The sequence below is a fragment of the Lonchura striata genome, chromosome 1 (genome assembly GCF_050655825.1).
Source record: "Lonchura striata isolate lonStrDom1 chromosome 1, ASM5065582v1, whole genome shotgun sequence".
NCBI lineage: Eukaryota > Metazoa > Chordata > Aves > Passeriformes > Estrildidae > Lonchura > Lonchura striata.
Window position 1 is genome coordinate 95890447 of NC_140703.1, and position 22477 is coordinate 95912923.

At 38.2% G+C, this 22477-nt stretch overlaps 1 protein-coding gene across 3 annotated transcripts in view; it reads right to left on the bottom strand.

Moving 5' to 3' along the window:
• PRKX (protein kinase cAMP-dependent X-linked catalytic subunit) overlaps window positions 1-17228 on the bottom strand; it is a 55081-nt gene extending 37853 nt beyond the window's left edge. Inside the window, exon 1 of one of the 3 annotated variants that reach the window (XM_021545558.3) lies at window positions 16773-17228. In XM_021545558.3, the coding sequence (XP_021401233.1) occupies window positions 16773-16956 (184 nt within the window). In that variant the 5' untranslated portion in view covers window positions 16957-17228. The other 2 variants (XM_085583966.1, XM_085583962.1) reach the window with 2 other exon arrangements.
• Window positions 17229-22477: the final 5249 nt, after the last annotated feature.

Sequence of the window (22477 nt, forward strand, 5' to 3'; positions counted from 1 at the left end):
TGCGAGTCAGTCCACATTAATGCAAAGAAAGCATGAGCTTAATACCCTTGATAGTGTCCTTTTAAAAAGCAAACAATAAAGTCTTGTGAAGTACAAAGGTTTATTATTGCTGACCCAAGGTAATAAAAGCCACATTGTTTGTACTTGACCGATTTCCTCCTTCGCCAGTGCTGGATAGAAGCCTTTGAGGGACTAGTACCTCTTATAATACATTCCTTTCAATTACATTTCACGTCCATCTTCACTGAAAGCAGTGCTAAATCAGACACAAACCAAGACAAGGTATTTCACACAGTGCACAAAAATTGAATTTTTAAGCACTTTTCAAACAGACTGTCTATTTATTACTTAATATGTACTAAATTATTATAAAGTGTAAGACTGAAATTATGTTGATGAGCTTCTAGTTGAAGACAGGTGAGACTTATACTTTGGACTTGAAGTCCTGCACTCAGGACATTTTAGTTCTCTCATGTGTTTCAGGAAATGTGCAAATAGACAACTAATAGAAAAGTGTTCCAGGATTACCTATTCCCAGCTATTTTCTGTGTTACCACACAAGTAAACACAGAAGGCCCTAATCCAGAAAGACATTGAGCACACACATACCAGCACAATTGAGAAAGCTGGAAAGGCCAGGTTGAAAACCTCATATACTAACATTCAGAAAGCAAAGCCAAATCAAAGTTCAGCAGTGGTCATCACCTACTTTTCAATATTTTTTTTCCGATCAAACTTTTCACTTTCATTTTTAAATTTTAAACTGACCTAGTGCTAACTCAGGATATGGAAAAACAAACAAACAAAAACAAACAAAACCTCTGGACATTCCCAGAGAAGACAAAGCCTGACCACTGAGTAGTAGTTAAAGACCTCAATGCATCATTCTTCACATTATATCTTAAAACCTTAGGACTGATATTTTTGAAAACTGGAGGAAAACTTCCACTTTCAAAGATAGATTACCACAATGCACCACATAGCTCATACCATCTTCTTCACAGTTGGACATTAAAAGACACAGTAAGCATATGCTTTGAAAGAAATACCTTTATTCTTGGCCTATTCCAATTTATGATAGAAACTTATAAAAACTCATTGTACAATACAAAAAAAAAATAACACAACAAAGTTGCAGGCTAAGAGCATGCAAGCTGTTATTGTACCTCAAACACAAGGTGAGAGATACAATTTCTCCCATCTTTTAGGCAAAGAATCAACAGTCTCCGCAGACACCCTGAACCAGAATGTCACTGCACAGCTTAACTTTGGACCAGCCAAGAGGAATTCCCTGCAATTTAACAGAGGAGAGAAAACGCATTTCGGTATTCAATACAGTGGTTTTACACATCTAAGTTATGAACGCAGAAGTACTTATTTCCCTCTGTTGACTCTAAACACATAGGCTTGATAGCTGTTGGCAGTGCATAGGTCTACATTCAGACAGAAGAGACCACCTCAAAGTTATATGGCTTCCTAAGTGCATGACACTTATCGTGACATAGAAACTACTGAAACAGACTATGCTATGCTTATGGTGACATAGAAACTACTGAAACAGACTATGCTAATCTGTGTGAGGAAGTATATAAATTTGCAAGGCTTGAAAAAGAATTGTTGGCAACTCACTGAATTCTTCAGGCTCCATGTCAAGAAACCTATGTAAACGATGTTGCAGCATACACCACAGTATGTGTCACAGCTGAGACAGCCACGATCCACACAGCATCATCATACCACTTCGGAAGGCTTCAACCCATACAGAGTAACACCGTACCACATCAGAAGGCTTCAGCTGCCTGCCCATACAGAGTAACACAATACCACTTCAGAAGGCTTCAAGCACCTGCCCTCCTTGTTGTTTAGCCCAACCTTTTATACCCTCATGTTGATGCATTGCACCTGTGTGCCCTCTGCTCCCTCTGGTGATTGGCCAATGCACTTGGGCACTCCATGGCTCATTGCTGTCAGTGCTGCTCACCTGCTGCTCACAGCTGTAGCCCATTGGGGACAAGGCTCCGCCGCAGCACCACTTCCAAATACCACGCATTATGTGCCTACAAACGATACTTACATTGCTTTGTAACCTTCAGCACTGTTACCTAACTTACTAACCCAGTGTCACAAATGTGGTATTAACAATGACAGTTCATTCATCTAGCCTTTTTTTTCATAATATTGATGCAGTTTAACATTGCACACAGGAAAGGATATCCAGTGTGCAAATAGTCACAGTTCAAACCACATCCAGTTTGCAAGCTTGAATTTATCTCTGTAGTCTGTAATTTTACATAGGTTATTCACGTTTATACAGCACAATAGTCTTTGAAGGTATTTAAAACATTACTCTCAAACTAAAGCTATTATGCTGATACGGAAAAATATTTCTGATATAATTATGACACTTTCTATTCAGTTGATCTTTGTTTTGAATGGATTGTAGTGAGTACTAGAAGTTTTATTATAATCTGCACAAATGACTCGGCATTGTAACCACAGCAGAAGGAAAGCCTTTCCAAAAGGCTCAAATAATTCCTTTGTATCTACAAGTTATGAGCAGCTGCAGTGCCACTACAACCCTGCATTCTATCTTCTGCAAATGAAATTTTACAAAACAAAATCAAACTACAAGCCCACAAGTATTTTCTCCTAAAACACTATCTAAATCTGGAACGAGCACTGCAAATATATTAATGCTTGGTTAAAGGTTTATACGCTGAGAATTCATGAGTGGAACAAAATATTCCTCAAAGGGAAGACTTTGTTTATATTCAGAAGCAGTATCAACAGATACTCCTAAGAGACTACAGAATAATGTCTTAGGTATCTAGAATTTACCTCATGTGTTCCATTACCTTTCCAAATTCTCATATAGTATACCATACAAAAATTAGTGTAACTCTGTACAAGATAAGGTGATGAAATCAACATTGTTTGGCACTTGAATGAATATCACCATATTCTCCACATAAATAGCTATTTTCCAAGAAAAAGGAAGTCTACCATACCCAAATAAAGCTGTATTTGATATGGAACTGGAACAAAAGCCCTAACACAAATATTAAGTTTCAAAATCCCAGTCTCTAAATTGCATTCTCAAATATCAATTAAACATACTAGAAAAAAATCTTGATAGTGCCCAAGAATTACATTATTAATGGAATTAAATATTGAAAATATCACTTATATTAATACCTAATGTTACTGAAGACATGCCAATGCCAATTTAACATTTAAATACTCTATCAGAAAAGGACCATGGTCTGAATTTTTCATTCTATCTAGGGCTGTATGGACCAGCCACTGTTTTTCTCTAGAATGCAGAAAAATAAGGGTAAACTTAAATTCTGTTCTAACTTCATACCAGCCAACTATGTGACTGAAACACAGAATGGATATAGTATTTGTTTTCTATTTTCACTATGCGGTTCCTTAATAGGAAAGAAAACGCACTCTACCAATCTCCCACAGTTTCACCTTCCCCTGAGTTTTATGCACACACTTCCCATTCCTTCCCGTATCAAAACTGGGATCCAATCTCTCTGTTATACATCTCAGTATCATGCTCAAGGAACCCATCCAAATCAACAAATAAGACTTTAAATAGAACACTGTACATAACTGACATTTTTTAAATGGACCAGGATGAGGACATTTGAGAATTTATGCAAAAGTACACCAAAAAAAGCTACAAGTAATCTCCTTTCACGAAACCTTGATTTTCCAAACGGCTCTTAAGAAATTAACTCTACAAGAAAAGAGAAATCAAGACAGTATTAGAATAAGTTTCAGAGGCTATGGCATATATTTTAACAGTATCATTAATTTTGCAACAGTAAGGAAAGATTTTTTTTTGCCTGATAACCTGATGGCATTTCTGTGTTGGACTGCTTCTGTACAATTTTTCTTTTGTTTTTTCTTAAGTATAACATCATCCAATATTTGTTTTTTAAAAAATGGTTTTAAACACAGTTTGCAAATTTCATATGTCTGAAGAAACAGGTGGAAAGATCTAATATGTCACAAACAGGCAAGGATAGAAGTGAACTCTTGCATGGAAAAAAATACATTGTGTCAAAAGGAAGATTGACATACAATATTATAGAATAAATCTCATTTGCAATGACTGAATAAACACACTTAAAGAGTAAATATATGTGCACAATACAGAATTTATTGGATTTGAAATTATTAACAAGAAATGCATGCTTTCAGCCCAGAAGGCTGCCCTCCTGCCACATCTTGGGCTGCATCACAAGCAGCGTGGGTGAGCAGGTCAAGGGAGGGGATTCTGCCCCTCTAGTCTGCTCTGGCAATACCCCACTTGAGTAGTATACCCAGGTCTGGGGGTCTCAGCACAAGAAAGACACAGACCTGTTAGAACGGGTCCAAAGGAGGGACACAAAGGTCATGAGAGTGCTGGAGCACCTCTCCTGTGAAGACAGGCTGAGAGAGCTGGGTTGCTCAGCCTGGAGAATGCAAGTATCAGGGGAGACCTTATTGAGGCTTTCCGGCAGTTAAAGAGGGCTTAAAAAAACCAAAATAAACTTTTTACATGGGCAGATAGGGGGGAATGGCTTCAAACTGAAAGAGGGCAGGTTTATGCCAGATGTTAGGTTAGATTACTCAGGCTGCCCAGAGAAATTCTGGACGCTTCATCCCTGAAAGTGTTTGATGCCAGCTTGGATGGGGCTTTCAGCAGCCTAGTGGAAGGTGTCCCTGCCCAGAGCAGAGAGGTTGGAACCAGATGTTCTTTAAGGTCCCTTTCAACCATTTCAAAGCATTCTCTGATTTTATAGCTACTCAAATCTCGAAAATAAAACCAAGTTCACTTTTTTCGTAAGAATCAACATTCCTCTTAGATTTTCTGTTATTTCACTCTGCTATTTCACTCTTTATGCTATGTATGCCTTCATCACACATCAAATTTCTCATGTAAGTAACAGAGGCATACACATACACCCATTTACGAAAACTCAGGTTAATTTATTTCGTTGTTTACTGCCATAACTGCTTCTTACTTCTACTCTCTACAATTCTCTCACCCCATACAACCTCAGAATTACCCGTACCTGGTCTGATACACTTAAAAACAAGACCACAGTCAGTAGTAAAGGAAGTAATGAATAGCAAATCAAACACTATTTTGATAGATTAAATTACAGCTAATTGAATTAATGAGTTATAGTTCACATGCCAAGAGTACCTGATGTGCCCTTTGTAGACTCCTCTATTTCTCCAAAATTGAAACATCATTGCTGAGTGTCACTCACTATTATAGCTGACACAGCACACAGCTCAAAAGAAATATATTTTAACTTGTTTTCAATTTAAAAAACAAACAGTTCAATATAATTTATAATTCAGAATCTACATTTAAGGAAACAAGCTCAAAGCTGCTAAAATCAGAAGGCAGGGACAGATTAAAGGTCAGAAATAAACACAAATCTATCTGGGCCTGCTCATCAGCTCATATTTAAATCAGTTTTAACTGAAAGCTATTGGTAATCTGATGGTTATTAGATTATCCATTAACACTTTTTAAGAAAGGTAAAGCATATTAAATTTTTAGTAGCAAAGCCAAGAGGCATATTTCTTCACTGCAGACAGATAAAATAGCCAAACAAGAAAAATTATCAGGCACCATTAGTATTTACTATTATTGAAGCTTGTTTTAGATTCAGATGCTTACAGATTACCTAGGAACAAGTAATAGTCTCAGAAGACAAGAGAGACTAACGAAATTATTGTGTCATATATATGAGGTCCTCATACATCACTAATGGAAGAAGAAACTAGCACTGCACTATATAAAATACACTTCTTCACAAGATACCAGAAGAAAGCTCTGCCAATGTCTAATAAAATTTCGTACTTCTTGACATAAAAACGAAATGTTGTCCTTTGTAGGACATGACAGCACACGAGCTAAGTATAATTAATGTTTCAAGAGTCCCTAAGCACCTGTTTTCACTATAGTGCCCTTTTAAGTCAAGTTTACTTTCAGTCTCTAAAATGAGGTCTGTGTACAACATGCAAAACTCCTTAGAGATGACTGTACTTTATGGCAAATTATTGAAGTTTCCATCCTCCCTCCCCCCCCCCCCAAAAAAATCTGTCTGCTTATAAAATTTATAAAACTATCCTGTGAAAGGCTCTTTAAAGTGAAGTGATCAAACATAGTATGGCTGTTTGGCTTTTCTCTTTCTCTTTGCTCCCCCTTCCCTCAAGTTGTATTGCATTTCTAGATGACACCTTTTTTTTTTCTGTCTTATTATTACAATCACTGTTTAATTCTATATCAAAATTCATACCTGAAGTTCTGAATATCTCCAATTGCCAATAGGAAATTTTTCCCCCTAGTAAAAATGTTTTAAATGCCAAAACATACAAAGATTAGAGAGAGGTTTATCAATATATTTTATCACAGGACATAAACTGGCCATGTTTCATGCAGGAGTGCCCAACTTGAGCATATCAGAGAATCCATAAAAAAAGCACCATAGCTGACTTATTTCCACATGAATAGATGACATTGTACACCCAGTATTAGCTAGCAAAAACTACACATTCAGATACATTTATCTAGTGACATCAGTTTCTTCACTTACAATCATATAGAATACCCAACTGTGCTCCTGGTTACACTTTCAGTCAGTTCTACTGGTTTTGCTCTGAAAAGAAGCAATTATCCAGGAAATACAAACCCACCTAAACAAAACGGAAGTATCTCAAAATAGCATTAAGCCCTCTTACCCTTTCTTTTTCCAATGCCATTTTTAGTAGGAGCTCCAACATTCTGTATCAAAGGTATAAGGTATAGCCTCACATATGCATTCATCTCCACTGCCTGCCAGCCTTTTCCTATTATTAATTTATTTTGCTAAATCCCCATTTCACCAAGAACCTTTTTTTTTTTTTTAATGCAAACAGCAACCACACAAAGTCAGCAAAATTCTAAACGAATATTTAACACAGAAGTGTAAACCCTTGTCTCCAAATACTATGCCAAAGCATTTCAGTTGCAATTCAAAGACAAAATTATCTGTATTGCAGGCTTTTATCACCAAGGTACTCTCATGGGAAACTCTTACAGCAATGTGAAACAGGCAGACACTAAGCTATGGAATTGATATATATGAAACCAACTCCTGCCTTATCCTTAAGTTAGCTGGGTTTACCTGCAAACCTATCAGTATATAAAAAAAAAAAAGACCAAAAAAAAAAAAAAAGACTGCTTGCTGAGACACTGGTTAATTAGTCACAAAACCAGTTGTCTTCCTCATTTATCATTTCACAATGTTGCCTCTCTACTTACGATTAGCGTGTCTAGCAAGCTCTTCTCAACAGATTAAGAATTCACTGATAAGAAACATCTCCTGCAGACAGCACAAATCATACATATTTCATGTATTTAAAAAAAACTATTTTCAAAGAATTATGCCAAATCAAACAAACGAGGCTGTACTCTGTTGAATCCACAGCCAAGAGTAGTCTAGGAGCACTAAAACATTTAGGTCTGCCTAAGAAGCGTGCAAAATTTATCACCACTGCCACCAAAATAAATCTTTTACCTTATAGTAAGTCAAGTGTTGCAGATAAAGAGTTAAGATAAATCTAGAAATGCACCACTTATTAGAACAAAGAATATAATTTATTTGATTAAAATACTTAAAATGGATAGATGTTATAAGCTTTACAGCATCAGGACTGGATGCGCCCCAATTATATCTACCTTTCAGCTGATGAATGTATAAAGCCTGAATGAATGTAAAACTGAAATAAAAAAAAAAATTAAAAACTCTTTTCTTCCCCCAGAAAAAATATATCTTCATTATTTTGAAAATATTTTGCATTAACTGTTAGGGCTTTTTCCCAGATTCTTTACAGTTCTCTTCTCAGTTACTTTTGTTTTTCCTTCTAATGGCTCTGTCTTGTAGGACACACTCTTTCTCACAGCTTCTTCCCAGCCGTCACTTGTAGCAGACATACAAAAAACAAAATAAAACAAACCCAACTTTAAGCAAGAAAAACCCTCCATAAACAAATCCAAGGATCCACAGCTACTCACTGTAAAAATACTAGAAGAGATGTAGAAAGCTTTTAAACAAAATAATTTCAACTAAGATGCAACACTGGGAAAATTTTAGAAATGTTTCTAAAGTTTATAACCCAATTTCTACTATTCCAAATATATGAAAGAATGAACAATTTCTACAAATATGGGAATTGAACTGTGTCAGTAACTAAAAAAGGAGGAAGAAAAATGTTGCTGCTTCACCATAAATTCTAGGTTCACCACTTCTTAATGTGACAACTGGGTGGCTTAAATAAAGATATACTGTCAATGTTTTTATAGGGTTTTGAAAGTCACAGAAGCCAGGAAGAATTTAATGGTCTCAGAACACAAACTCAACATAGTGACATGTAACTGGAAAAAATTTTCATAAAAGAGGGGACAAAAATCCCAGTTTAGAAACAGACTGACCAGCATTGTCCTCACTGTTTGTTCTCTGGGGACAGACAAGTTACCCACTAATTTTCCTGAAAACAAACAAAAATATTACAATGTATACTCTGAAGTTACTTTTGGCAGGCCACTCAAATTGAAACTGTACAGGCCATCATCTCCTGCAGCCAAGAGCTGTAGGAAGCCACTCCAAGCTGGGAGGGAAGAGGTCTGAGGTCAGAAGTCTGTCATCACTTTTGGGGCAGGTGCCATGAGGAGTCTGCTATTATAGCACCCAGAAGTTCTGTAAGAGCACAGTCAGCCACCAGCCCCTCCATTTTTATATTTGCCATGCATACAGCTATTACAGTGCATGCCCATTAGCAAACCAGCAAAGTAAAAATCTTATACCCAGTTCAGCCTGTTTTTGGCTGTAGAGGGATAGTTCCCTTAACATCTACCTAAATCATTTCAGAGCATTTAATTTACTGACTGGAGCAATACCTGAGAGGCATAAAAAGCAGTACTAACTAGACATTTTGTTTCCATCCAGAGAGCACCCTGGTCCTTCCACAATAATGGCAGAGTCATTACTATTAATATTTCAAATTGCTCTGAGTCACCATATTCCCCTAAACAAACACAACAACACTTTAACAAATACCAAGAACGCCCTGTAAAAAGCTACATTTTAGCAAAGAACAATTCCAAAACTCATAAAAAACACAGCATAATGGACAACTTTAACTGTCATTTTATAGGATTTTGGTAATTAGCCCTTACCTCCTTGGAAAGAATCATGTAATGAAGAAACAAACAAGAAACCAACCAAACAGAAAATAAACATAACAGAAAAATCCCACACCTTGGCACTCTCACCTGATTTTCTCTTGTATTAGACAATGTCACTGGCTCTATAATCACATTCCCCAGGCAAAATAGTTTACTGCATTGTTAGCTTTAGTACTTTTAAAAATATGCCTTAGACAATAGCAAGACTACATACAAAAAACAACATATTTAAGTCACAAGTTACAACTGCTGATAATTATTTATAATATATAGCTCTTCTGCTTTTGAGTTCCTTTTCTCCAGCACTTCAATAAATACAAAATATAAATAACTACACCCAAATATACAAACTGCATATTAGAATCAAATTAAGAAATAACAGGTACATGATCTTTCATGCAAAAGTAGCTCAGAACCAATCCTTTAAGGAAGTAAAAAACATCCCAGCTTAAAAATTAAATAAAAAACCCATTCCTGCATATTGTAGGTACTGTTATGAATAGTTTCTAGAAACAAAGATCTGGTGTGATAGCCATTAAAAAGTCCAAATATGCTGACAGAAAATGAGCAGAAGAATTACATATTCTCACTCTTCCTCTATCAAGCTGCAGAATAGTAAAACTTAAAATTTGAGTTTGTGTAAACTTAAATATGTATACGTATTTACACATATAATGTATAATCCAATTGAGAAAGCTGTAGGTGATACTTAAACCAAATATCTAGGAAAGAAACAAGAGCAAAGACTTCACATTAAAAATTAGTTTCTTGATATGCAAACAAGATAGCTGGTTGGCATAAGGGCTATGAAGTACTCTCTAACAAATAAAAGACTTACAAGACTAGACAATCAGATACTTTGGGAATGGTTCCACTAACCAGATCAACCCAGCAGACAAGTTTCACACGCCATCACCATCAGTAGCATATAGAAATAGGTTGTACCATACAATTCAGTGACGTGAAAAGGATGCTTCCTCCATTTATATTTAATGTGCCTCAGTTATCAATAAATACATAACACACACACACAATTTGTCTGATTTGAAATGTATCGAAGCAGACCAATTGATTCCCTGAATAAAAAAGACAACACATTTACACAAAAGTTATGGTCAATTAATTAACAGACCGGCTAGCAACTGCTCCAAGCTGGGATGTGAGTGAAGAAACTGACCAGAAGAAAAAGGGCACCCAAATGGAAAGTTTTCATAACCAAATTCTACAGATCGCCATCTTCGATCCACTCCAGTATTAAACATAAGGAATAAAAAAAGATGTATTTTATACAAAAAACCGAACCAGTGCTCTAATTTGAAGTGCAAACAGTGCAGTTCACAAACTGAACATCATTAGCAAAAAACGTTGTATGATATATCTCTCCCTTCTTTATTTAAAAAAAAAAAAAGAAATCAACACTTGTTCAGTCATTTGAAAGACTGTCTTTCTATGAGAGAACAGAAATAGTCTAATTTTGAGAATTGTTCTACCCTAAATATCCCAGGTGCACACTAACACACAGTACTCAGCAAAATTTTATGTTCCAGTTTGAAGCTGCTAAAAAACCCTCTAAAATATTGCAGAGATGAAAGGATGCTTTCCCAAGTAAACAAAACATGTTAAATTGCTCCTTAGTAGTACAAACTAATACTGAAAATGTTTTACACTGGTAAGTGTCAACAGTAGGAGAATTACACTGAAGTAAATAATTTGGTTAAAAACAGTTTATGCCCAGACAAGACCTTGGAAGGTAAACACAGGTTCTTATCTTTACAAAAAAATCACTTTTCATTACTGTATATACATCTGTGTCTCTCATAATAAACAAAATGGCATATAAATTTCACCACACTTGTCTTTTTTTTCCTAGTTACACTATCACCTTTAAAAGTGGACTAAACCACGACTAAACAAATTTTGAGAAGGGATTTGTTTTGCTAAGTTTTTATTACATGAAAGCCAAGGCAGTCATCTTCAAAAGGCTGCTCTCCCTGTCCTCTAAAAGCAGTCCAGACAAGCATGCTCAAGAAGCTAAAGATAGAAAAAATTGAGTCAAGCCCTAAGACCCTACATGCTTTCAACCCCTAGTACTTTAAAATTCCTGTTTCTTCCCACTGAAAAAGGAAAAAAGAAAAAAATAGTTAAAATCTCCATTTCTCTGCAGGTTTCTTACCTTCTTCAGATTGGGCTAAGACACAACACTTTACAGAAGAATTTTTCCAAAGTATTTTCACCTGGTACATCAGGTTTTTCTGTTTAAGTCTAAAACTTGGCAGGGGAAATGTATGCTGTTAGGTACTTTTGATTTTGTGGGTGAATTTTGCATGCTTCTTATTTCTGAAGTATTAATACTAGCTGGGTTCCAGATTACTTGATTATTTGCATTGCAAAAAGCACTTCTGGGCATCTCTGGGCTATTTATAGGACTTTACAAATTACTTATCTTTAAGAAGCATATTTGAGTGTTGAAGCCTATTCTATAACACTGTCAAATTCACAACATCAGAAAAGGAATACTGAATTTCTTTCTGCAATCAATTAAATATCTAAACTAGATTCAGACAAAAGAAACAGGTGACAGGAAACACTAACAATTTACCTCAAGACTGATTTTAAACACTGAAGATAGAAAAGCAGAAATGTGAACTTTCAGACTTCTTCCATATACTCTCACTTTTCTGACCTCTCTGAAAGATAAAAGAGAATACTTGTTTCAATCCATTTTTTTTTTCCATCCTAAAGAGAACAAGAAACTTATTTGAAAGAACCTGTTGCTGCCTAATCTACAATAAACCTTATGGTATTGAGATTCACCTCAGCAGTGGGTAACAGGAAAAGCAAGGGAAGAAAGCTGAGTCACACACCTGATCATTTCTCTCTACAAGAGCAGCTATAATAATAATGATTTATTTTGAGACAAGTGTCATTTTGTGGGAGGGAAAAATGAAGTAAGAAATACAGAGAGTGAAAACAAAGTTCAAGTAATTTAGCTTTATGACTAAAGCCTCAAAGATGTACAAACGTAATGGTGAATTCAGGTCACCATTACAGTCACAACATTCAGACCATGTTTTCTTTCAAAACTAGTGGTAGTCAAGAACATTGCCAAGTAAAATCATGGATTATTATTTATCATCTCAGTATCAAGAAAATGTAACAAAACAGGGAAAAAATGCTCATACATGCCTTAAAAAATTTAAAATAGGTGACAAACTTGGTAGTGAAACCAAAAATAACACTTGGTAAGAAAGTGAACTAATTTAAGCTTCTAAGAAAAGGAAAAAAGCTACCAGCGTTCTTTTCATGTAAAGAACTTAGCTACTCTGGGGCACAGTTTCTTACTTAGACAATTCCCTGGCATTAGACTACAGCTGTGTACCTACTGTCATGTTGATACAACGCCACTTGAAATGTATTTGGCTAGCATATTTTGTGTGTGAACACAGAGAAATTAAGTATTTGAAAATATGTAGCACCTCAGTTTTCCCATGAACATTTTTAAATTTTCCCATGTGCATAAAAATGAAAATACTGGTATGCCCAATTTTTTATTCTGCATTTGTTTAGTGTAAAGCATTTCATGGGAACAGTAGTTTAAAAGAATATTTTTACATTAAAAATACCCTAATTAAAATCAATCAATCAATTGAACAGATTCACAACTCCAAATTTATGTTTACACAGTCTGCTATGGAATTTATTGCACTTTGAAAAATGGACAAGAAACAGATCTCAAAGGAGGGAGGGCAAGAAAAAATTTGTCACCTTTCTCCTCCTTGTGTTTTCTTCCTTCTCATTTTCCCATCACCATGCATTTCAACTGAGAATGTAACACTTTTCCCACCTTTATGTACCCAAAAGTGAAGAAGTACCTTCTGGTTTTCCTGTATTACTTATTCTAGTTTACCTGAATTACTTTTTCATTATGGCATAATTAAAAATTTAGCATCTCTATTTCAAGATACGTGTCAGGTGTCCAACTGCAGGCACTGTGGCTTCTGGAACAGGAGGTTTGCCCATATTAAATGCTCATCACAACGAAGGATAATTCAGAAACTATGCCATTAGTGTCCAGTCTCCCTCTTTCACTGACCAGACTTACAAGAAGTTTGAAACCGGTTCTGATAAGCACAGGCCACGAACTTTGAATTAACATGGTGATCATGGTATATAAATTTTTTGTTTCTGTACAGCACAGAACTAACTCAATCTTGGCACAGTTGAGTACATACATTCACTGAGATTCACAGAGTATTTCATCCTGACCTGAACAGCAGTTTCTGAATGTGCTGAGCCAACATTTGTATTTCAACCTCCTTTGAAAGGAAAATTAATTCAAAACAAGATGAGGACAACCAGGCAACTTCAAGGGCTCCAGAGCAAGTGTTCAACTTTCATACAAGGAAACTAGTTAAAAAACCCATACACTTCAAAGGTTCAAAGCCACATGTTCAACCCCTCAGGAAGTACCTTCAAAGAAATATTTTTCCTGTTTAACTTCTCTTAGTGCCGAAATCAGTATGTGCCCCAATCCTTTCCCCTCCCCAAAGCAGTAACTTCACTTTATCAACTAAATATTAAAGCACTTCCCTCCAAAGCAAACCCGCACTCCAGACTCTGCTCCAATTGCCTTTTAACAAAAGGCCCACTAACACCCAAAAGAAGGTTGAATCCTGCGATGTTTGGGGGAGATAAAGGTCCTCTGAATCATTAGGCTAAACTGTACTTCCCTTTTGCTCTTCCCACCTTTACACCTTTGCTAAACCAGGCACAGCATCCCAAACAGGAATCACAGAAAACACTTGTCACAGAACATCCAGCCTGAATTATGGTGGTCAGGTTAACAGAGAGATGTTAATCCTCTGAGACTATGAAGGATACTTAAAACAGTAGTTGCTATATTCAAAGCAGGTATTGCGTTCAACGTTTTTTAACACAGATTTTATTCCATCCTTAGAGAGAAGTTGCATAAAATCATGGATGACTACAATCTCACAGACAGCAACACAATTTTGTTACCTCAAATATTAATCATAAACAGCCGCAACACCTTGGAACTCTGTCTTGACTTTCAACTTTCTCAAGTTGATCGTTTATAACACTATAACTATTTCTAAGCCTGGGTATATCTATAAGCAATTCTTCTAGTAAAGGAGATACCAGAACTTCCTGTTATGTAATTTTTGGGTATTTCCCCTCCCCAAACATCTCCAATTATCTCAGAGTATATAACTTTCAAGAACATGAGCAGAAAAAATGGTTATCTGTATCAGAGCAGTCAAACTGCAGACTACTCTAATTTGCTATAGTGAAACTCACAACATTAATGCCATCTATTTCAGCGGGGAAAGCAAAATGGAGGATAAGGTAATAATTACTTAAACCACTGCTAAAAAGAACTGTAGATATAGTCTTTCAGTACACGTGATAGAAACCTACAGTGTACTCAACTAACTGAATTAAAAAAGCTTTAAGCCAAGCAAAAAAGTCTCTCAAGCTAAAACACAAACCCTACTCAACCAATCTACAGTATTTTGCACTGATTTAACTTGTAGCCCATTTAAATCAGGTCTCCAATGCCTCATGTTAGCAGGTGCACACAGAGCTGCCCAACCTCACGCAGACTTAGAGCTGACTCAGATCCTCGACTAATGCACTACAGAAGCATTAGTGGGACGCTGCATCTTTTATAAACCTGGCCACTCAGAGCAGGTATTCACGTGTTCAGTTTCAGTATCACTTTGAGGCTGCAATATTGCTTCCTAGTCAGGAGCAAGACACACAGGCATGTCATAAATTCATTTTTCAACCAACTTAAAATAAGCCAGCTCAGTTTCTTTGACAAGGTAAGGCTTTATGTATTTATCTCTGCACAATTTTATGCCTTTCCAGTTTTGTTTTTTAGCTTTATTTTCCCTATAAAATGACCAATACAGTTCAAAAGAGAGGTAAAGAATGGTCATTTTTTGAGACAGAGCTATTGGAGAATTTTTTTTTTTTTAAAAAATCAACCTGGAAAAGACAGAGAATGAATGGAAACTATATATTCTGTCAGTGCCTTGACAGGCAGTTATCTACTCCTTTTCCCTTTTAGATCTTTATCTGTTCCTTTTTAACAGGTAGTGTCTCACTTTTTTAAGTGTTTGAATCCTGTGGAATCAGAATTTCCCTTTCCTTAGCCTCTAAAGAGCATCTTAAAGAACACACTAATAAAGGTACACTGTTTAAGGTTGACACCAGGATTATTTCCACATTTCTTCATTGGCTGTAGGAACATTTCCATGACTACGCTGCCTTCCTTAAAAATTACTGTTTTTCTGCAATCTGTGTTTCACCCAAAGTCCTAGTCTTCAGTGATGACTACATGGTCATGATGTAATGAAGAAAAGCAACCACTTCTGGAGCAAAAAAAAAAAACCATTACAAACCTTTCAAGAAGTCTCTTAATAATCTCAAATAATTTATCAGTAAAACGTCTACCCACATTTAAAATTGGAATACTATCTCAAAACACAACGCACTTCAAGAGAAGATAAAGCGTTCTTCACTGACAACGGCACTCTTGGGTCTTTCCAATTCCATGTTTAAAGCATCAACTTCACTAAGAAAGGGTTTATATTGCACCTTTTGGCTGAAGAGAGATTAGGGAAAATAACTTCAGTGTCCTATAATGAAAAAGTGAATAAAACTTATATGTAGTTGAACATACAGGCCTTCAAACCAGGTGCAAAAACATATACAACTGCCAGTATGTCTGTTCAAATACAATACACAGATACAGCACACATAAACACCATGAACATCATCACGGATATTTGAAATGTCTATTTATTAGGCACATGCATTTACTCTGCAATGCCACTGGTAACAGGCAGTTTTAGTAAGGGTGTTACTTGTGAAATGAGACCTTACCTTCTACCACAAGACCACACGCGCAAAGCATCTTTGCATCAATATTCAGGGCAACAGCATATAGGGGGTTTGACATACGCTCAGCTGCATTCGGTTAACCTGTTTGATTTCCTCCCTGGCCCGACAGCTAATTTAAATGATGAATTTTTTATCATGATGTAGGTAAACGGAAGTTAAACCAGATAAACCAGGTTTTATACCAAAAGGTCTTACAGCGTCAGCAGTGGCAGTACTCATCCCTTAGAGAATCCAAACCCAGGTCTGGGTGCGGGCTCGCTCAGCTGCAGATCCCGCAGCCGGAGCCGGTGAACACGGCAGCACCGGGGCCGTACAACAGCCACAGCCTCCCGCAGCCCCGCAGCGCGGCTCCGAACGCGCGGAGCCTGCGGCGCGCCCTCCCAGCCGCCCGCAGGCACCTCCGGCCACCGCGGGCACCCCAGCTGCCCTCACACCGCCAGCGGTGGCGCGGCGGGAGAACGGGAGCGGAGCGGCGGGGAGAAAAGAACACAACAGGGCGCAGGGGAAGAGGGCAGCCAGCTGTTCGGCACCTCCTCTCCCCGGGCACGGTCGCAGACAGGCACCTCGGCAGCTCCTTTGTTCCCCTCCTTTCCACACTCACCCACGGTGGCCAGGGTCTCCAGATCCTCCAGCTTGTAGGCAGCGGGTTCGAGCGCGGCGGGCGAGCCGGGACCGGCGGGGCTGGGGGCCGGCACGGCGGGCTGAGGCGCGGCCACTCCCGCCGCCGCCGCCTCGCCGCCGCTCTTCGCCCCCATCTTGGCCTTGGCAGCGCTGAAGGCGTCCATGGGGCCGAGCGGGCGCCCCGCGGCCGCTCAGCGCATGGAGGAAGGCGAGAGGAAGAGGGAGGAGAGGGAGCGGCGGGGACGCAAAGTTTCAGTCTTCAGCAGGCGGGGTGGCTGCTCCCCAGGGCTGGAGCCCGCTGCCGCGTCTGAGGGGGCGCGCAGCCCTTCAGCATCGCGGCCGCAAGCGCCGCGCCGCCCGCCGGTGCCCACAGCAGGCAAGGAGCGCCGCGCAGACAATGGCGAGGGTGCGCCCAGCCGCGCCACACGCGGGGCGGAGGGCGGGGTTTGCCGCTGCCGCTGCGGCACCGTCCCGCTGAGGGCCGGCGGGGCGGGGCGGGGCCGGGGGAGGCGCGGCCCCGAACCGTGCCACAGCCCCGGCTCCTCTCTGCTCGTCCTTCCCCACCCTGCGTCCTGCCCGAGGGGCAGCGCAGCTCGGCGGCGGGAACGGGCTGGAGGGATGTGCCGGCGGCTGCCGCGCCTGCCCCGCGCTCCTTCAGTGTTCAGGGACGCCTGGGACGGTCCCGTCCGCTCCCCGCAGAAAGTTCAAAATGGGCCGGGCCCCCTCGGCTGTGCAGCAGCAGCCCTGGGAGGAGCTGGTCCTTCCCCACGCATGGGTGCGCGTTCGAGTAGCTCCCCCGCACGTCCCAGAGGGTTTGTCACGCCTTATTTTGCTCCCCGTTTGCAAGCAGGTGTGGATTCCGCACCGGTCACAAGCCGTACGCGTCCCCTGCTCCAGCCTGCAGGGTGTTCGGATGGCTGGGGATGGCTGGGGATAGTGCAGGGCTGGGGATAGTGCAGGGCTGCGCTCGGCCGAGGCGAGAAGACACCCGCCTCATGCAGCAGCAGCATGGAGTACCGAATGTAGCTCCTTCCAGAGCAGCCAAGAAGCTGTTGATGATAATGCTGGAAGACAAAGCAAATTGGTGTGTGAACCAGGTCACTGTAAAGCGTACACTGGGAAGGAAATCCTAATTTTTTACATGCCTTGTTCTGGTCCAGTTTTACCCTATTCACATCTACTAACCTGTGCTCCCATGAGCAGGGTATCTGCGAAGCTGATGTGAAAATCAAGTCACGCGGGTGGCATTTGGCATCTCCTTTTCCTTAAATGTGGCCTAATGAGAATGTAAGGCTTATTAGTTTCTATGTGGTGTAGGTTCAATAATAATGAGAAGTAATTGTGTGTATACAAAAAAAAAAAAAATACAAATGCATAAATTATTTATAAGAATTGCAAATATATGTCCATTTATCCTGAATTTTAAGGTATCCTTAGAGTTCAAATTATAGTCGTAATATAAGAGGATATAAAATGCATTTTTATCTTTTAGCTTGTTGACATGAAGTGTTATGACTAATTCAGAAAATCATTAGGTCATCTCTGCTTCCTGTCAGCCTTTGAAAAGTCACCAGTCATGGAGGATGACATCACTTTTGCTCCAAAATTTCTGATTTCATCTGTTAACTCTTTGGAATGCAAGTTTTGCCCTTCTGTTATGCTTTACTACTTTACTGCTTTACTTCCCTTTCTGCTTCTTTACTGCAAGGTTGACTGAGCACTAGAACAGGTCACCCAGAGAGGTTGTGGAATCTCCCTCACTGGAGATATTCAGGAAATATCTGGATGCAATGCTGTGCCATGTGCTCTGGGATGACCCTGCTTTGAGCAGGGAGGTTGAACCAGGTGGCCCACTGTGGTCTTTTCCCACCTTACCCATTCTGGGACTATGTTCTGTACAGAACAGCATAGATTTATTATGGTTTAGGCCTTGAGTGATATATTTTGAAGATTCCTTAAACTGCAAATTATAAATGTTCTGGCAAGCCTTAAATTTAATTTCTGTTTGGTCAAAAGGTAAGCAAGCCAACAAAGCTCTTTTAACAATAACTGAAAATTTTGTTTAAGATATCAATTTGAAAAATACACATCAAAACATTTAAAAAATCTTAGTGTTTCTAAAAATATAACTTTGTTTTTCTAGCCAAATAATTGCGATTTGAGTAAAAAGGTATAAGCTGATTGTGCTAATTATCTTCAAGAGAAGATCTTCAGTCTAGCCAAGAAAATTAGTATTTGACCTTTTTTAATAAAAACTAAGAAATCATTCACTTCTCAGATGTTAAAAAGGACATAAAGTATTTTACTTAAGGTATTGATTAACTTCAACTGATATTTCCATTTATGTTATGAATTTTACCTAATGTTTAAATTACTTGCATTCAGGACCATAAACTTTATTTTAAAGAGCCTCCTACTGCCATGCTTCAACAGCTGGTGGCCTGTATGACAGCACCCATTCTGAAGAGCTGTGATTCGGCAAGGCTCTCAAGCACAAGATCAGCTCAATTTGATGCAGTGTCTGTTCTTAAGATTTAAGTTTGCTTCCTTCCTTTGCATGCAAGGCATTTCCTAGTTGTAATTGTAACAACATAATTGCAATGTTTATATTTAGAATGTCAACATATTATTAGCGTGCTTTGCCACCTCTCTATAACCATCTCAGAATTTATCTTGCAGATACTGATTATTATCCACAATACTTCAGGGAAAGAAAATGTTCTTTCTACATGCAGTGAGGTTGAGAATCAAAGCTCCTAACTTCATCAATTGCAAGTGGAAGTAGAGCTGGCCACTAGATTGCAATAATGGATATGAAACATAGTTTCTTGCCCAATTTGGGCACAATTCATAGGCAAGCCTCCAGCCCTATATTCCTCTTTTCTTTCTTCTTTGCCTTTATTTTAACTTAAAATGTCACATTTTGGTCACAGATACTTTTTGAACAATCTTGGCTTTTCCCTTGCTCTCAGTAATTCATAGTTCTCAGTTTTTCACTTTCCCCACATATGCATTAGGTGCCTACAGCCAGGTTCCTTTATCTTAAAATAATTTATCCTCTTTATGTTTCTAATCCTTTACCTTATAGTGCTTACATGAAGGGTGAGTTCTATTTTCATTTTCTATTAAAAGTGTCAGATGTTAGAGATTAATATTTCCAAAGACAGTGAAGATCTTTTTAAAAGAGATTTTATTTGAGGAAAAAAACCCAAAAAACAGAGAACAGTAGTTTAAATTATTTTCTCAATTCATTATTTTAGTTAGGGCTTATTCTTCTATTTTAGTTGCAAAAAATGTTTTGTGTACTTATATTCCTATAAACTCAGAATTTTCAGGGACCAGAAGGGTTCCAAGTGTCAATTTGGTTGTTCCCTGTGGTCTTTCATATATGTGCATTTGTCAAACTTCAGCACATAAAACCACACTGCAGTTAAATGTTTATTTGGGTCTTAAATTACTAACTTTCTTCCCATTCCTTCCTTTTGGATTGTAAATATTTTTATTTTCCCCCAGGAAACTTTTAGTTAACAATATTAAACCAATGGAAAGGATAACAAAAATTTCTACCTATCAATGAGTTGATATAACAGATAATTTTTCTGTCATTTGGGGGAACATTGTGGTACACATTCCGTGCAAATGGAATATGATTTAAGCACCTAACTCTCTGGGAAAGGAATCAGTCATTTAAATGTCTCCATGGGTGCAGACAAAAGTGTCTTTCCTGTAGTCTGAGTAGGTTTGCGTTTGTCTTCCTGAAAGCCTGCTTCTTTCTTCCCTGCAAATATATAATTTTCCTTACAAATCTTGTTAAAGCATATATTTACCATCACCATCACAGTAAAACTACTACAACAAGTTTGCTGGAGAACCTGTTCAAACCTGTAGGGAGGAAATGGAGAAGTCCTTCAGTGGTGGTTATTACTAATAAATAGCTCCATATCATCTCCTTTAGTCACATTACATACGGTGCCTAAAAACGTGGGACTGCTCTGAGGAGGAAGAATAACTAGCAAAGATAATTAGTACTGGTATGTGTTTTTCATTTGTTTTGTTTTGCTAAAGAAGTTCATGATCAGGCAAGTCCTATGATGTAAACCAGCACCCTTTTGTGCAAAAAATCCCGGCCCGTGACAAAGGAAGGGAGAAATTATTCCACCCACCTGAAGCAGTTCCTTCATAGTATGGAAATAAGCCTGTCTATATAATGAGCAATCACACAGCATGCGAATGTATCTGCACCTTCATAAAGCAACTGTCACACTTTTATTTGAATATGATTATGTTTATCATTTTTTAAAAAGCATTTAAATTATGATGAGTATAGTGGCTGAATCCAAATAAGAATTTAAACGCAAAGAATATAACATCGTTGCCTACATCCAAAACCGTGTTTCTGATGAATCTTGCTGAGTTGATTCCTTGCTTCAGAAATGCATTGGTGTAGCCAGTTCAAACATGGAAATGCTGTTACTAGGGTGTCTAGACTTTCTGCCCAGTCTGAGCAAGTTTGTGTCTAGCTTCTGCCAAAACTAGATTGAGATCTGGAAACAAGATGTTGCTTTGCCTACATTTGCCGAGGAACTTGTTCTGTTAAACATTCTGGAGGTATATCTCACATACATGCAAAAGTGCTACCCTCACAAAAGTAAGTTGTGGCCAATTTTTATACAAAAAAAAAAAAGTTATAGGAATACTGTGTTAGCTGATAGAAGACCCTGAAGTGCCAGCATGCTGAACAAGCTCTTTGAAGTCAGGTGGTGATATTTGCTTCAGTTCAAAGATAGAATAAAGTAGCAATGCGCTAGGACATAATTTTGTTCATTTTTTTCCCCAGACAGCTAGTTATGTCCATTGACACTGGCATAGCTCATTTTGAATACTCAGGATAGTATGCTTATTATAGCAATCACCCACCAAATGAGATATCCAGAGGTTTTGATCTTAATTGTATGAGAAGTGCTCTCATTCTAGCCTCCCTTCTTTAAGATACTGAATGCAATTGTAGGACCTATTCTCCCATACTTGGCATTCCTACTTCACAAATACTCCATATTTACTGTGTCAATGAAAGGACGTGTCTGCTACATTGATGTGTGGAATTCTGCAAAAGTTGTATAAATCAAATATAATTCCATTCACATTTATTTATACAATTCATGGTATGTAACTGCAGTGTATTTTTACAAATTTTACCACATTTCTGCAAAAATTAGTATAAAATAATAAATTCCACAAACAAATAAATTGGTTTGAGGTGTTTTTTTGTTTTGTTTTGTTTTTTTTTTTGTTTTGTTTTTTTTAGCAAGACATGTAATGTGAACTTTATAGCCTTCAGGGTAGTCAGACAGAATAATGACCTCTATCTGTCGCTACCAGCTTCACGGAATTAAGCTGTCTCAACAAGGAATTCTCATTTAGATAAATGTAAAATTTCTGTGACAAAACTTTTTTTTCCCCTGTATTTAGAATAATTAAAAGCCTTTTAAAGTGAAATTGCATGTCTTTTTAAATACATGTACATCTAATGCATGAACAGAATAAATATTTTAATTCAACCTCTTTTAAAATTTTATTTGGTTTCATATTGGTATCCTCATGTACAAGACTGGTGAGATTTGGTGAGAAAAAAGAAACAACTAAAATCTTCCTCTAGTCATGTGCATCAAGGTGAGAATGTTGTCA